Below are 17,612 nucleotides of genomic sequence, written 5' to 3'. Positions count from 1 at the left end.
GAGAGGAAGCAGTCGCATCGCATCAGGGTGCTTAAGAGGTTGTGTGGGGGGGAGGTTGTGTGTGTGGGGGGGGGGCGTCTACTCAAAGGCAATCGACACATCAGAGAACACGACTGTCGCTGTGGATGTTTTGCAGGTGTTAACTCTCTAACCCCGAGGACTCCCGCGTCCCTTTTCTAAGAAACAAATAAACAAAGTGCTTTAAGAGAGCAGCAGAACGCAGCAGCAGAACGCAGCAGTAAACTGTGATAGCGTGGTCCATCACGCCGGAGCACTTCAGCCGTGCTGAGCCGCAGCCGTCGTCGCCCTGTATAATCCGGCGTGGCAAACTGGCTTATGCCTCCCCGCACTACCACGGCGAGAGGCTAACTTCACCTGAAAGGGCGCTTTGTGGATTATGGATCCGAGTCTGAGGAGGACTGACGGCACAAACCTAATCGAGTCTCCTTTGGTGTGTCGTCTGCGTGCGGGGGCGTCGGGGGCTTTCTGAGGTGGTATGAGCGAGTGTCGCCCGGGTAAATTGGGTTGATTTTAGGGTTTAATACTCGCCCTCGCCTGAGGCTTATAATTCAATATGAATGGAAATGTGATTACCAACGGGGTCGAAAAGTTCAGGAGTTGAAAAAGTTCAGAGACAATTCCACTGATTGAATTTGAGAGAGAACACAATGCGATTTGCCGTGCGGCGGCCATTTCTCTGATGAAAGCTGGGCATCTTAATCTCAGGATAACGCCGAGCCTGACGTTTCCCCAATAAAACAAAAGTGCATTATGAATGTGCTTTTAGGTTGATGAAGTCGGGCGGGGAGGAAAGTGATCTTGATTTTCAATAAGGCGCGACGGTGAGTTTGTGACTCACTGATTGTATTTGTGAGTCCCACGAAAGGAAAGTTCAGACGTTTGTGGGGCTGCAGTGGAAGGAAACTGCCAGGCACTGAATGACAGCGAGCCGTAGTCCTATTTAAAACTGCTTTTTATACACTTTTAAAATCCCTTCCATAATGAGAAGGACCTCCGTGTAAACGTCTGCTTTGAACGTGATGCACTCGACGAACACGGAGCTTTTTAACTGGCTGCATGACTTTCTGGATGTATTCAAACCAGATGTTAAATTCCTCTAATTCCTGCAAAGCTTTGTTCCAGCTGTGTGTGTGTGCCTGTGTGTGTGTGTGTGCTGTGTGTGTGTGTGTGTGTGTGTGTGTGTGTGTGTGTGTGTGTGTGTGTGTGTGTGTGTGTGTGTGCCTGTGTGTGTGCCTGTGTGTGTCTGTGTGTGTGTGTGTGTGTGTGTGTGCTGCTCAACGTATCCTTTGTATCATGTAAAGCTGATGTGACAGCAGCCGCAGAGAAATATGACAGTCACCTGCAGACCCTAAACAAGCATGATTGATCACTGTAAAGCAACAAATGGCTTCATGATGCCGGTGTGTGTGTGTGTGTGTGCGTGTGTGTCTGGTGAAGATTTTAAAAAGCCAAATCACAACATTTAAAGCCCTTTTTCTTTAATACCAGAAACCATATTCAACAAATGCTGACACGTGTTAAGCTAAAGGGAGTCAGCGCACACTTTTCTTTTCTCAGACGTGTGCCCCCCCCCTTCAGCTTTCCAGTGCAAGACTAAATCTGAAAAAGTAAGAAAATCAAAGATCTGTATAAGCTAGTTAAACAAAGATCGTTAGAGAACTGTACATGTCCAGAAGTAGAGATAACAACAGGGGTCGTTCATAACAAGGCACAAGCAGTGTTTATAGTAACGTGCACGACTACAGTAAGTAATAAGTATAAGTAATAAGTAATAAGTATAGTATTTAAGTTCTTTATTCAAACATCTTTTATCCACTATGACCTTTTAAAGGCCCTCCTCTCTTTACTCTCCTCTCCCTCCTCCTCTCTCTCCTCTCTCTCCTCCTCTCTTTTACTCTCTCTCCTCTCCCTCCTCCTCTCTCCTCTCCTCTCTCTTCTCCTCTCTTTCACTCTCTCTCCTCTCCCTCCTCCTCTCTCTCCTCCTCTCTCTCTCCTCCTCTCTTTTACTCTCTCTCCTCTCCCTCCTCCTCCTCTCTCTTCTTCTCTCTTTCACTCTCTCTCCTCTCCCTCCTCCTCTCTCCTCTCCCTCCTCCTCCTCTCTCTTCTCCTCTCTTTCACTCTCTCTCCTCTCCCTCCTCCTCTCTCTTCTCCTCTCTTTCACTCTCCCTCCTCCTCTTCTCCTCTCTTTCACTCTCCCTCCTCTCCCTCCTCCTCTTCCACTCTCTCTCCTCTCCCTCCTCCTCTTCTCCTCTCTTTTACTCTCCTCTCCTCTCTCTCCTCCTCCTCTCTTTTCCTCCTCTCTTTTCCTCTCCCTCCTCCTCTCTTTTACTCTCTCTCCTCTCCTCTACTCTCTCTCCTCCTCCTCCTCCTCTCTCTTCTCTTCTCCTCTCTCTCCTCCTCTCTCTTCTCCTCTCCTCCTCTCTCTTCTCCTCTCCTCTCTCTCCTCCTCCTCCTCCTCTCTCTTCTCCTCTACTCTACTCTCTCCTCCCCTCCTCTTTTACTCTCTCCTCCTCTACTCCCATCTCCTCCTCTCTTTTACTCTCTCTCCTCTCCTCTACTCTCTCCTCTCTCCTCCTCTCTCTCTCTTCCTCTCTCTCCTCCTCCTCTCTCTTCTCCTCTACTCTCTCCTCCTCCTCTCTCTTCTCTTCTCCTCTCTCTCCTCCTCCTCCTCTCTCTCCTCCTCCTCCTCTCTTCTCCTCTCTCTCTCCTCCTCCTCCTCTCTTCTCTCCTCTCTCTCCTCCTCCTCCTCTCTCTTCTCTACTCTACTCTCTCTCTCCTTCCCTCCTCTCTTTTACTCTCTCCTCCTCTACTCCCATATCCTCCTCTTGTTTATTCTTTCGTGTCTCCTCTCCTCCTCTCTTTTACTCTCCTCTCCTCTCCCTCCTCCTCTCCTCTCCTCCTCTCTTTTACTCTCTCCTCCTCTCCTCTCCTCCAGCCTGTTTGGCACCATGGCTTTGCTCTGGATGTGTTTACCTGCGGTCCCTGCCACTGAAAGGCACCACGTGGATTCCCAGGGGCCCACCGTCGTTTGACACCTCCACCAGTTTGACTATGTCTCTGGGAGACGGTGACGGAGGGAAGACGGAGAGACCAGGGCGGATGGGTGCGGAGGGGGAAGGGAGTGGAGAGGAGAGTGGTGACACCATGTGGGGAAAAACAAAACAGGAAATGAAATGGTGATGATGAAAGAAAAACAAATGATAACAACAGAGTGGTGTCAATAAACAAAAAACAAAAACAGAAAGCAAGAAAGTATTGGAGGAGACCGACAAAAAAAGAAAAACAGTAAAACAATCCAAATAAATCAAACACAAGAAACACTCAAATCCTCACAGACATGAAGTCTCAGAGGGAATCATGCAGCTGCATTGGACTGGAACATGTTTTAATGTGTAATTAAGATGTCTTTTTATTGTTAGCATATCCCCGATCCATACTCCATTCAGAAAACGAGCATTTTAGAAGTTGTTAGTTTGTCGTCTTGCGGACAGACCTGACGAAGCATGAATTCAGACTTTTTACAAATCGGCATCATGATGTATTAATATCGGCAACCGTTTGATACGTTTATTGCAATGAAATCAAAGCAATCGGCTTATTTTGGGTTGATACCACTGTAGTAAACTAGGTGGGCGTGCAAGGTAGCGTGGTGCGAATACACACAACTGATGCAGCGGTCAAACTGTACACAAGTAACGCAAGGTGCGTTGCATTTCCGATGAAGCCCGAGGCTGTTCATTTTATTGCATATATATGCGGATGCATATTGTTGATGACATCCGTTGACCCTTTTAAACGCACAGCTCCAGCTGTTTGCTTTTCCGAGGCATTCTTCACCTGTTAGTCTGTTTGGCTGTCTAACATCGATACACAGGCACATTTTACAAGATGCCAAATCTAATCTGCCCACAGCTTTGATACAATAACTGTGATTAGCTCGGGGAAAACGGGGCCCCTTGTTGACAACTAAGAGGCGGGAGAAGCCTGATTCTCTGGGAAATCATAGGAATAATAACAATACCATACCTGCATATTAAACTGGAAGCATGCAACAGAGCAAAATAACAGAACACAACACAGTTGTTAATAACGGGAGCTGAATGGGTTAGTGCGTGGGAGCTCTGATGGCGAGACGAGGATCATTTTGCTCCCACAAAGAGAATTATGTAAATCAGGAAGCAGGGTTGAAATGAGATTTTCAACAAACAAACCTGGATTACAATATAGAACCTGCTGCTCTACGTTTTAAGTTAGTCTTATGTAGACAAAGGGAGGAGAGAGATGTCCGGGGTCAACTCTGAAGGGAACATCTAGTGACAGGTTTAGTGTTAGTTTCTTAGTGTTGGTTATAATGGTGCTCTGCAACAACATCACTATCTGAGAAAAAGATTCATGTGTTGAGTTATCATGACATGAAAGTGGAGTAGCAATTTGCACAAATACAAATAATTCAATGTTCAGTTCTATGCATGTTTAGATTTGTCATTTTCTAGAGAAGAGGTAGATTCATTCAAAACATTTTGGAATAAGACCACCTTAAATATTCAGCAACGTGCTCATTAGGTTGCTGAGTTTCAGCGTGAGGACACAGAGAGGAAGGAACTGTGGACGCTGACCTATGACTGGAGGACTTACTCTAGTGACCTCACAGGGGCGTGATCCAAGCAGGAGTCGGCTCGACCGACCGGCTCGATCCTTCCGTTCTCTTCTTCTCCGGCCTCGTCCTCCTGGAACAAAGCACAAGCAAGAAGGAGAGTGAGATGGCGTCGGAGAGCTTTATCTTTGCTCTTCATCGGTACGCGCTGAGTAACAAGTGAGTCGTGGCTGCTGTGTGTACACGAGATTCAGGATCTTTCAGCGGCTAAAATAGTCTGACCTGATGAAGCGAAGGCGAGCAGATCGGAGGAGGTCTTCCACAGGTGTAAAAATACATGCTCTTTAAAAATCATGTATTCAAAATTAAATTGCCTTTGTTCTCCTCTTGTATCAACTGTGGACGCTCGAATACTGAGTTTCATGACACACACACACACACACACGCACACGCACACGCACACACACACACACGCACACGCACGCACACGCAGCCAGGGCGCTGAGAGCAAAGAGGAGAAAAATGAGACGCAAAGAAAGAAGGTCATTAAAATTTCAGGGCGACACCGGAGAGGAAAGACGAGTGAGCAGCAGCATCGCAGGCCTCCCCGGCAACCGGCCGCCTCATCAGTATGAAAATGAGCTTGCGGTTACCGTGGCTGCCGTACAGTTGCCATGACACTTTGGGTGCCTGGAGGACGTGCAGCTACAGGGCAGCGTACGAGTGTGTACATGTGTGAGAAACTGTGTGCAAGGACTTGTGACTGCTGCCTCTCAGTTTAGAAGTCGTCCCCTGCAGCGAGAAGTGCAGAACGTCACGATGAGAGGCAGGTGTGTGATGCAGGTAGTCGTGTAAGCATACATGTAAGATAAAAATGACAGTTTGTTTATTAAAAGACATTCCTTGCATCAGTGGACAGCAGCACTGCATATTAGGATATTTTACAGAACATTCATAAAGAGAACAGTGCGAGCCTATGATGTCTTAACTAACGCTGTATTGAGCAGACCTGCACCCATCACACATATTCTACAACACAGTCCAGCAGTCAGAGACAATAACACCTCAGCCTCAGAAACACATCCAACACTTGAGACGAGGAAGTGAGGCCAGGGGACATCAGAGAGGGGGAGGAGTCGCTATCTGAGGAAGCAAGCAAATGAGATCGCCATTCATCACAGCACACGCAGGCGTCTCAGAGCCGCTGCCTCAACATGCACCATCTCTGAGGAATCTGGCCGCACAGTTCTGTTCTAAAGTCAGACTGAGACGCCGTGTGTGTGTGTGTGTGTGTGTGTGTGTGTGTGTGTGTGTGTACACGCGTCAGTGAGCGGGGAAGATAATAAACAAACTGAGACATAATCATGAATAAAAAGGTGTGTGGTAAAGAATGTATTCACAGCATTCTCTGGGTCGATATATCCAATCAATTCTTCAACAATATAAATACAATAGGCCAATAAAACAGCCTCCGTCTAATGCAGTGGTTTGGTCTTTACACACACACACACACACACGAACTGTGGGGCAGAAACAAAACACACTGCGACTCTTGTAGAAGATGTTGTGGAGCTTTCGATCATATTACATGATCTTCATCAGCAGATGGAGATGAGGAATGTCCTGTGATACGACCGAACGCTTCAGAAAAGCTACCAAATGGACCTTGTGGAGCAAAAACTGTGTCAAAGGTCGGAATGAAGTTTGAACCTCGGCCGATGGAAGTCATTTTCTAATCAGCTTTCATTGTTTCCACTACCTGCTGTTAGAAAAGGCTGTATGTCCTCCTGCTCTGAAGAAAAGGCTGTATGTCCCCCTGCGCTGAAGAAAAGGCTGTATGTCCTCCTGCTCTGAAGAAAAGGCTGTATGTCCTCCTGCTCTGAAGAAAAGGCTGTATGTCCTCCTGCTCTGAAGAAAAGGCTGTATGTCCTCCTGCTCTGAAGAAAAGACTAAATGTGAGGCAAGTTTTCACTGAATTTTGAGCAAATCAGATAAAGAAAATGCAAATGAATGCTTGATTCCATCCAAGACTTGTTGCTTTGTAAAGAGTGGAAATGTCCTGTGTGTCTGCTTACACCACACCTGCCCTGTAACTAGAAGTCAAATGCAGCACAGCATGATTCATTCATGTTCACAGGGAGCAGGGTTGTTGTTTACATGACCCCATGCTCGCCGTTTACTTTAGTCTGCATCTTTCTCATCTTTCTTTCTTTCTCTACAAACTACTTTCCCCACACAAGAAGAAAAGGAAAGGAGTGAAGAACACAGAACACAGTCTTCTTCCAGCTTTAGCAACAACTCTCGCTGATTAGAGCAGTCTGATTGACAGATGGACCCATCAGCTTTTACTTCAACTTCCCCCTGCGCCGTCCAGAAGGAGACACTTTCCCAACCACACCATCAAGACGTCGCCCTTTCCCGTTCCTGGGAGTGGGCCGGTCGAGCAGAGAGCCGCATTAATAATTCAGCGCCGAGTTGGGGGGTTAATGGCCAGCAGGCAGACACGCCGGCAGGTAGGAGGACTAGCGGCCGATGTGTTTTCCAGCCGAGTCATTGTTTGTTTCCTGGATGTGGAGAAGGAGCGGCAAGCGGGCAGTTTCAGGCCCGGGGGCTCATTAAAGATTAATAGGAGAATCCATTGGGGCCTGTCTTTTCTATCTCTCAGACTAAATGAAGTGGTCTGCGCCTTGTGTGTGTGTGCGGGAGTGTGTGAGTGTGTGTGTGTGTGAGTGTGTGTGCGGGAGTGGAGTAATGCTGCACTTTAATGAAGTGCTGCTCCCCTTTCCTGCCACTTTGACCACATGGTCACATACAAACTGCGCGCACACACACACACACACACACACACACACACACACACACACACACACTTCAGCTTTCTTTAGATGCTGGAAAAAATCTTTAGGGACAAAAATGCAGAAAATGTGACGTTCAATGAATCTTAAATAATACATAAATGTACAAAAATAAAAACTGATCTGGAACCTATAAATCACACTTTTACAAGTTTAGCAGCTGATTTAAGTGTTACCACACACACACACAAACACACACACACACACACTTGTTAACTGGTATCTGTCTCCAGCAGAGCTCCATATGTCCACGACCGGATGAAACTCCGAACCAGAGACTATAAATTAGCCTTAACCTTTGACCTCTAACCTGAAGACCATCTGCGTCTGGCTTTGAAAGACAGATGAAGTTCAAAGTTCAATTTATATTCCACACATTTGACATAGAATCGCTGCCTCTAACGTTCCCCGCAGGTGTTCTCAGATCCCGTTTCTTTTTATTATTAGGTCACTGTACGACACCACATCGATGATTGACACCGAATGCAAACAAAAAGACAAGAAGTCGGAAAACAAGAGGATCAGCACACAAAGCTTCTGGGTCAGTGGGTGTGTGAACCCTTTCAGGAAGAGGCAACAAAGAACATCTGATCAAATTCTTGGGGAGGTGAGGCGACCACACACACACACACACACACACAACCAAGTGGCGTCACCTCGCAGACGGCCTATCTTCAAATGTCCACCAAACCCTCTGAAGGCACTCAGGAGCTTCATGGCCAGCGGGCTGGATGGACACGCATCGCCGCACATGACCTGCTGTGTGTCTTATTTACTGGGTCAGTCTCTGAGGTCAGACGTGCTGCTGCACTGATGCTGGTGCAGGACGTCAGCCTGACACGGGCTGTGAAAGGGAATCTGTATCTAACAACACAACCACAGAGATTATTATTCACATCAAACTGAAACATGAAGCTTTTAGAGGAGTCAACTTTGCAGCTTCTTAGGATCAAGTACACCCGACCATGTTGATCGTGCAGAGCACAAAGCACAGTCCCGTCTGCAGTGACGTTTCATTTATACCGACGCTCGGCTCCGCGCGAGACCACAATGCATCATTAAAGGCGAGCTTTCAATTACACATCCCTGCGCTAATTCAATTAGTCTCCTTTGAAGACACTTTGATAATAGGATCCAGACGAGCCGGCGGCATCGTCAATAAGTCAGAGAGGACGCTATCCGAGTTTATATCATCCTGGATGCACTGGAGAGGACTATGGTTCCTGTTTATGTGAGAGTGTGTGTGTGTGTGTGTGTGTGAGTGTGAGTGTGTGAGAGTGTGTGTGTGAGTGTGAGTGTGTGTGTGTGTGTGTGTGTGTGTGTGTGTGTGTGTGTGTGTGTGTGTGTGTGTGTGTGTGTGTGTGTGGTTGAGGCATATGGATAATGGAGAGAGGAACAAAGTGCTTGTGTGCAACTTTAGAAGAGAGATTAATATCTGGGTGCATTTCTGTGCATCTATATAACATCTCCTGCAATCGTCTCAACTCCTCGTCTCTTAAAAGGTTTCAATGAAGATTCTAATATTTCTGGGGTTTGGGTGTAGCCAGCGGATATCCAGGTCAAGACAGGAGAATGGAGTCGAGAGACGTACGTTGACGTTCCACGATAGCCGATGGTTTAGTGCCTCCTCCACACTGGCTGTTAAACCAGCACGCAACCAAAGCCCGCTCTAATATGATTGGTCAAACTGCTTGTAAACAAATGTGTGGTTGGCCTGCACAGAGTTCTGACTTCAACCCTATCCAACACCTGTGGGATGGACTGGATGGCAGACTGCGAGCCACGCCTCATGTCCTTCAGTGATGACGTCTAATGCTCTGGTGAGAGATGAGAGACACTCCTTCCCAGAACAGGAGACGCTGTTATTTATAGCAGCCGATCACATATGGGTGTAACGTTCACGTGTCCACATACTTCTGCCCTTTGTCATGCTCGGCCAAATTTAGAAGCTATAATCCACGTGTGCAGAAGCTGCTTTTATTCCACAGCCCGTCTCCACACGTGTACATCACAGAACTACCAGAGGCAGCCGCAGCGGGAACAAAAAGACACTTCCAGCACTTCCTAAATTACCACGGCGCTGCTGTAGCGATCCACTTAATTCAACAGCAATTTCTGCAATCCAATCCAATCACAGCGGATGGGGTTGGTTGAGGGGTTTCACCACGACGGAATATGCACGCCAATTTTCTCAGGAATAATAGACGATGGAGGCTCATCAGGAACTCACATTTTAGGAGCCGACGTCCCCCGAGAGTCACTTTCACTGGAGATGGGATTACAGGAGGTGCGAATGACACTTGTTTTTCGAGTTGCGGGTGCGTTTGATTGAGCGCACTGAAGGAGGGCAGAGCAGACTCCTGATGCATTTAATATAGAAAAACAAAGAAGAAGAAAACACTCAGATGAGTGAGAAATGCTTCCCAAACAATTTCTCCTGAGAGCAAAGGGGAGATGAAGAGTCTCTCTCTCTCAGAAAATCTGAATCTGGGGGTCAGCGGTGCATCTCTACACGAAGCAAACAAGCCAACACCGAGGACTTAAAGCCTCCCCCTTCACACTGCAGGTCCTCGCCCGGCGCTCGGAGGCCGTCTGGCATTCCACTGCTGGACGGATTATTTAGACAGTAATCAGACAGAGTCGGGCTGAACGTTGATGTGGGACTGAATCCAACACACACTCACACAATCAGCTTGACTTGGCTCTCCTGACAATGTCAAACATGACACAGGTGGTGTGTGTGTGTGTGTGTGTGAGAGATACAGTACATGTGCATACATACGTGTAAGTGAGATCGAAAGAAGGAGGGAAAGGAAAGTTTGCCAAAAATCTGTACATATGTGTTTATACCATATGTAACCCATATGGGGGACGGAACTATGTCACACACACGCACACACACACACACACACACACACACACACACACACACACACACACACACACACACACACACACACACACACACACACACACACACACACACACACACTAAAAACTAAATCTTTCTGTGAAACTCCGCCTAGAAATCAACGTTCAAGGATTCAATTGAAACATCTCACAAAATGAGTTCTTTGACGTCGGAGTAACGGATGTTTTAACAATGTACCATCTGCAACATGATGATCGTGCTTTGGGAAGGCGTTGGGGGGTTCAGGTGTTGTACAGGGCTATCTCTCTGATGGTTTTCCATTTGCAGGATTTCATTGTCAGAGCACAGCAGGCCTTAATGATCATCTCTGCTGCTCCGTCAGATCCCTCAGATAACAGCTGACACCTGCTGTTGTCATCCTTCTCGTCTGTCTTTGATCATTTCACGGACCTGATAAACTCCTCCGCAAAACACTGTGCACTCCTCTCACCAGCCAGTGTATCCGTCTCCTGCTCGCTCTCTCCGAGCTAATGATAAACTCGTGGAGCGCAGAACTCAGATTCTAATCTTTGATTTCTGTACTGTACGTGTTTCTAACCTTTCTCGTGGATTCAGTTTGAGAAAGAGCGGCCATCTGTTCCACCTGATCAGGTCTATTTCTAGGTGTAATTACATCTTGGGAGCAGGTGACGAACAGCAAATGATGTGTGCGTGTGTGTGTGTGTGTGTGTGCAAAGTCCTGATGGCAGGTTGCACCCCGAGGTGGCAATCCCCTCGGGGGGAACTGCAAAGCCTCAAGTGGGGGAGAGCCGTCTTTCATCTTCCCTCCATCTCTCTATTCCTGCTCTCTCGCCCTGTCCCTCCCAGCTGGAGGGGATCTGGTCTCCCACAGCTCCCTGTCATATTAAAACTAAAAGATCAAAGGCGATGAGGAGCGCAGGAGAACAGGAGGGCGACATGATGCGAGGAGGTGGGTCAATTGAGAGTAATGGGGGTACAGCGGACAGGGCAGGACGGGCAGCATGGAGAACATGTGATGCGACTTAAGACGTGCGGGTATAGAAAGGCTGAACGCTAACTTTACTCTGAACTTCAAAAAAGTCTTTATATGAAAGATCTGAAAAGGGTTTGGAAGCAGATCTGTGAACGAGCTGCGCACATCAAGATGGCGCCGCCGCACCGCTAAGATGCTGCGCCGCCGCCTCGCGATCTGCAAAGCACAGAGTCTGTGTGTTTCTCCGTCAGAGGAAAGGTGACGCAGATTGAGCCTCAGATAAGGAGTATGTTGTGCACCAACATCGGCCACTTGCAGATGTATCGGCATCAGAAGTGCAGTAAGCCGCTTGTTAGCTTGTACCTGGCGGTAGCTGACGGCGCTCGTGGTTGTAAAACGTTCAGTAATGTCTGATGCGAGTGTGTTTGTGATCTCTGTGCTGACACGTCTGCTCTGCGCTGGAGGTTTCAGGTTTCAGTTAAAGATTGGCTTTCTAATTGAATCTCAGTGCACAGAGGAATGTGAGAACACAGAGGGGATCTTTAAGTAAAGAACAAGTTCAATCCACAGGGACAGTAGAGTGTCAAATACATTGTGATGAGAGAGAGGAACATGTAAAATAATGTGTTCTCATGACAAGTGTAACTCACAGAAGGGTGAGGAAAGGGGTCAGAGGTGAGCGGTGAAAACAGACGAACGAGCTGGTTGAACCCGACGGATCATTAAATGAACGTATGAAGCTCACGAGGAGAGCTGTGAGTAACGGAGAAATAAAAAGGGCTAGAATCATAAGATCCACAGAAAGATATTACAGACGGAAGAAAAGAGAGAAGCAGACGGACTAAAAGCTCTTAACTGCAGATTAACAATGAACTGCTCTCACATCTGCAAACACTAACACACACCTACAGTGTTTATCTGTACAGCGTGCAGAAACAGAAGGACACAACACATGCACACACACACACCTGTCTTCGATCTAAGCTCCACAGCAGCACCTACTGGTCATTTCTTCAGAATCTACACTGATCCACACACACACACACACACACACACACACACACACACAGACTTATTGAACCCTCATGTAGAAAATGATATGAATGTGTACACACCTGCATATGAAAAATAAAACCTATTCACACACACACACACACACACACACACAAATTTACACTCGACAAAAGTTGAACATGCAGGTTTCCGTGCACACATTACACGTGCACATACAAACACACACTCCGTGAGTCTGGGGTGATTTATGAGTGCAGGGCTCCAGGTTTGCATGATTTATCCTGCTAAAGCTGCACCGTGCACCTGAGGGACTCAACTCTCCACTACACACACTGCATGGAGGCTTGTTAGTTAGGAAGCACTGGAGAAAGGTGTGTGTGTGTGTGTGTGTGTGTGTTTACATGTGTTTTGTTTTATTGCATATGCTCATGGTATAATCCTGTTTTTATTTGTGCGTGTACGTGTGCACACTGTGGCTTAAGTATGCTTTAAAATGCAGTGTATACATAATGCAGGTGTGTGTGTGTTATTCACTCGCTGTGCTGTGTCGTGTGTGTACTTGTGTATGTGTGAAAAAGTTTATATGCGTTACCGAGTCGAGTTTGTGTTTTGTAATGATCAGCACGGTCGTTGTGTAATAACTGTCCAAATCCATTGACTGTGTTCATTTGATTCTCTTAAGACGCATGTGAAAGTGTGTCCAGCCAGGTGTCATGCTTCCATCACTGCAGATCCCTGCTGGAGCCGATGAACACCCGACTACCAGAGTCATGTGTCCCAGGAACTGAATGCCGATTGTAACCTTGTCCACTGAAGGCAGAACCAGATGTTTGTAGGAAAGGTTCTGTATACTATATATTATATTCTGTATATGTTTCATCAAACTAGCTGTTGTTTCAAAGTGTGTATGGAAAATATGAGAGGTTGCACATGCATACATCAGCACTATCATTCCTGCACAGGTGTGGAGGTGTAGTGTGTGTGTGTGTGTGTGTGTGTGTGTGTGTGTGTGTGTGTGTGTGTGTGTGTACGTGCGTGCATGCTAACAACATCCCCAGTGAGTTGTGTGAAGCCTCCATCCCACCATGAAATATAACTCAACACTCCCTCAGCAGTCTAATGGCCGAGCACACACAGCTGCATCACACACACACACACACACACACACACACACACACACACACACACACAGGGGGGGAAACGCAGTACAGTACAACGCTACAATTATAACTAACCTCCGGTAAGTTATAATCATTAATTGCACAGATCCAGTTTAATGAGAACTGCACTAGGAAGATGCTAATTGGAAAAAGATGTTATTCCCATTAAAGTTATTTATGAGCCCCCCCCCCCCCCACCGAGCTGCTTCAACCCAAACAAATACCTGAAAACAATTCTTTAAACTTTGCATCCTTGTGGAGCCTCTCATGTGTGGGAAACGTGCGTGTTGTGGAGATGACCTCGCTGTCTTCTCTTCTCAACAAACCCACAATGCATCACTTTCTATTGAGCATTAAAGACAGACGTTGGGTTTTCAGCTCTTTACAACTGCATTTTAATCCCCTTAATAATTAATATACTTTAGTTTTGTCTGTTAAGAGTTATTTACCTATTTATATTGTATATTAAATGATATTTCACATTTCTCTGTAAAGCACTTTGGTCGACAATTGTGTTTCAAATCTGCTTCATGATGTGGTCAACCAGCTGAATATCATCCGTGGTATATACATGCATTTAGCAAAAGATAATAAGTAAACCTTTAAACATTGACATATATAAATGCACGAGCTGCTTTTAAAGGAGACATTAAGCCTTCTACAACACACATGTACCTAACCCTCACACACTACGAACAGCAGCCTTGCTACGAGCGCTGCTGCTTTGAAGATGATAGTATTCTTTATCAATAAAGTTTTATTGAATCTAGTAGCTGCTGAGTGTGAGCGTGCACACACACGTGCACACACACACACACACACACCCCCCAGTGCGGACCTCTTTTCATTTTCCACGCAGGCTCAGCACCTCCAACCGTCTCTCATTAATACACACTCGACTGACGGCTCGCTGTTTCCATGGTGACCTTTGGGGGGCTCGTGAACGCAGCTCCAAACTATCTGGGTTCAGTGTTGGCTGCGTGGCAGCGAGCCGCCGGTGCTGCTGCAGGCACGCACAATTGCCCACTCGGGAGCGGAGAACAGTTTCATTCATTTCCAATGCGATCCGATCCGACTCACGAGCAGCGTCGAGTTCTGCAGAAGCAGGCGGACTTCATTATTCTAATCCTGCTCTTGGTTCTCCTCTGTTCCATGTTATCAATTGTTAATTCATCATTCCTGCATATTATATTCTGGCTATTTCATTGCAATAGCCGTTCTCTGCTACAGCCTTAACAACGGTTTAATATACTATACACCGTATTCAACTCCAGTAATCTTCAAGTATTGTGACGGAGTTATCAACTTCATTCAAAACAACGATAACAGGCGACTCTCTGCAGCGGTACCAGACGAGTGATGAGCATCTGTATTTATTGTATCTCATCTATTCTCACATTTGATTATCAAGTCTGGAACTAAAGCAGAAGCTTTTCCCGTCACAGCAGAGCTGCAGCGTCCTTCCTGGAACCAAGAGAGCCGAGTGGAGCGTCAATCAACGCGACGCAAGACAGTGACCGAGCAGAATCTGTACAAGTCTGGCCAAAAACAACTGTGTGTGTGTGTGTGTGTGTGTGTGTGTGTGTGTGTGTGTGTGCGTGTGTGCGCATGTGTGTGTGTGTGTTATTGATAAGAACAAATACAATGATGTAACTTAGTTTCAGACAATCCGACTGGGTCACTTTCTGTGCCACCACACACACTATATATGCAAACACACACACACAACATGCCACTCAGGTACTAATCTGCCTCTCACCATCACACAGAGAGAAGTAGTATCCCACACCCACACACTCACACACACACACACACTCTCTCTCTCTCACACACACAGATGTAGTTGTTCAAGTCACAGTAAGGGCTGTCAGCAGAAGGAGCAGATGGTGGGGGACTTGTGTGTGTGTGTGTGTGTGTGTGAGTGTGTATTCTTGTACATGTGTGAGTTGAGGAGGGCATATGGCCTTCAGCAGGTCATTAATACCAACTACACCACCCTGCAGTGACCTCTACCACTTAACCCCCTTACTAAAACCTGTTGTAAGACAGACGAGGAAAGTGGTGCAGCTCCACTGATAGATGGAGAACTGGCTGTGTGTAGTGGAAGAAACCGTTCACAAAAGAACATCTATGAGCTGAACAAGTTTCAGTTAGACGGCACTTAGTGGAGTCACTCAGTGTCTATGATGATAAATCAAAGTAGACTGTTAATGTGCATCTTTAAAACTAATGTGAAAAAACATCTAAACCCGATTTTGCAAAACACTTTCACAGAACTGTGAATCAAATAAAACTGTTTTGTCAAATGCTTGAACATAAAACCTACATCTGATACAAAGAACTGCAACTGGTGCTGGAAAAGTTTGCTTTGATTTGCACCAGTGTTTTAAATCGATGGCATTTTGTAGTGAAAGAAGAATGAAATCAGTTCTGACCGACATGGATCAACATGCTGAATCAGCCAATTGCTCGTTGATAAAAAGCCGACCTAGTGCTGATGGTGCGGGACACGCCACAAAAACTAAAAAAAGGTGATGATCAGCCACATAAAGCCCGAAGGAACCCGACAACTAACTGTTGTCAAAGGGCGTCGGCTCTCCGGCTCTGAAAAGTGGAGCCAACCCAGAGGAGCTGTAAACCTGCATTCTTCCTAATGGCCAGCAGGGGGGGGGGACTGACTTGATTTACGTCCGCAGTAAACATTTTCCTAACGAGTTTATTGTGGTATATAAATGCCAAACTCAAGGCTTCAAAACAGTAGTCCACAAAACCAATGGGTGACTTCACGGTAGCTACGTCCACTTAGCCTACGCTCTTAACCCAACACGTTTGTGTCCCAACTGCAAGACATACTTTACCAGCTTTATGACTTCAATTTCAGATTATCATCTCAATAGTACCCTGAGATAATTGCTGTAAGTGATGCATATGTCTTAACACAGTACAGATGTTAGAAAAACAAAAGCAACAGCCCTTAAAAAGATAAGATGCTGATCCGTGAGTGTAAGCACGCGTAATAAACTGCATGCTTATATAAGGGATCACTAATATTACAAAAGTGAAAACAGATTTTTTTGTAATACAACCCATGCAAAGACCAAATATAAACTAAATTATGAAAGTAGGTCATGATACGTTATCACAATTTCTGATCATATTCTAACAAAACGTGCATGAGCTCAGCGGGAACAGAGCCCCTCGCCCTGGCAGCCTCCTCCCGTTAAACTGGACCATATGTTCTGAATGTGGCTTATGCAATTTACTGTATCAACATTATGTTATGTCTCCTTCCATGACTTATGTGTCATGGTGGATTTATGGTTGAAATTCCTCACTTTTGAACCTCTCCACTGAAGGGCCAGGGGAGTGATAGACTCTGGACTGGATCTTGGCCACTCAGACGGGCTTTCACAGAGCTTAGAGCTGACGGACTGTGGAGGGTGAAACTGGCTGTAAATCTCTGAATGCTGCAGAGTTGAAGGTGTGAGGAGTTTACTTTGTGTCCAGACAAATAACTTGTAATAATGTCATCGAAACATGCTTTCTGTTGCATCCACGTGGGGACGCGTTACAGCTTTATGTTGTCTCATCTATACACATTTCACAAACGCTCAACAAACCTTTATGTCTAGGGTTGGCGTATAACTCCCAGCTTCTAGCCAGGTTCTGAACTCAGTGCTTTGGCTCTTGTAGTGAAAGAACAATGGTCGCGTGGTACTGTGAGGCACTACATTAAAGCATCCTTCACACAGCAAGCAGCGTGTCCAATGTGTCTGCTCTGTAGTGTACTCATGTATAAAACAAGCACTGAACGTGGTCCTACCTGTTCCTGCCTCTCCAGCCAGCGGTCCACCATAGGGTGATTGGCGCTGAGTGATGAGCGGGCCGTCTCTCTCTGAAACTCTCTCTGATTGGCCCACGTCCCTGCATCCCGCGGCAGACTGCGGTACGTGTCCATACATTTGCCCTGCAAAGACACAGGAAGAACAAAGAAGTTTGATGAATGCCAATTGTGTTGTAGAATAGTTGACTTTGGGAGATTTATAGGTTAGTGAAGATGCCGCTAAATAAAGCAGTAGTGTGCAAAATCTAATCGTTTCAA

The 17,612-nt window shown here is 46.3% G+C and overlaps 1 protein-coding gene across 5 annotated transcripts in view; it reads right to left on the bottom strand.

Moving 5' to 3' along the window:
* LOC115022096 (partitioning defective 3 homolog) overlaps positions 1 to 17,612 on the bottom strand; it is a 191,804-nt gene that overhangs the window by 104,780 nt on the left and 69,412 nt on the right. For 3 of the 5 annotated variants that reach the window (XM_029452959.1, XM_029452954.1, XM_029452956.1), the window contains exons 5-7: positions 17,334 to 17,477; positions 4,657 to 4,748; positions 2,995 to 3,078 (exon numbers count right to left, since the gene is read on the bottom strand). In XM_029452959.1, coding sequence (XP_029308819.1) covers positions 2,995 to 3,078; positions 4,657 to 4,748; positions 17,334 to 17,477 — 320 coding nt within the window. The remainder of the gene's footprint in view (positions 1 to 2,994; positions 3,079 to 4,656; positions 4,749 to 17,333; positions 17,478 to 17,612) is intronic. The other 2 variants (XM_029452957.1, XM_029452958.1) reach the window with 1 other exon arrangement.

Source organism: Cottoperca gobio, chromosome 17, assembly GCF_900634415.1.
Source record: "Cottoperca gobio chromosome 17, fCotGob3.1, whole genome shotgun sequence".
In the NCBI taxonomy this organism is placed as follows: Eukaryota; Metazoa; Chordata; class Actinopteri; order Perciformes; family Bovichtidae; genus Cottoperca; species Cottoperca gobio.
This window is presented reverse-complemented; position numbering and strand designations above follow the sequence as displayed.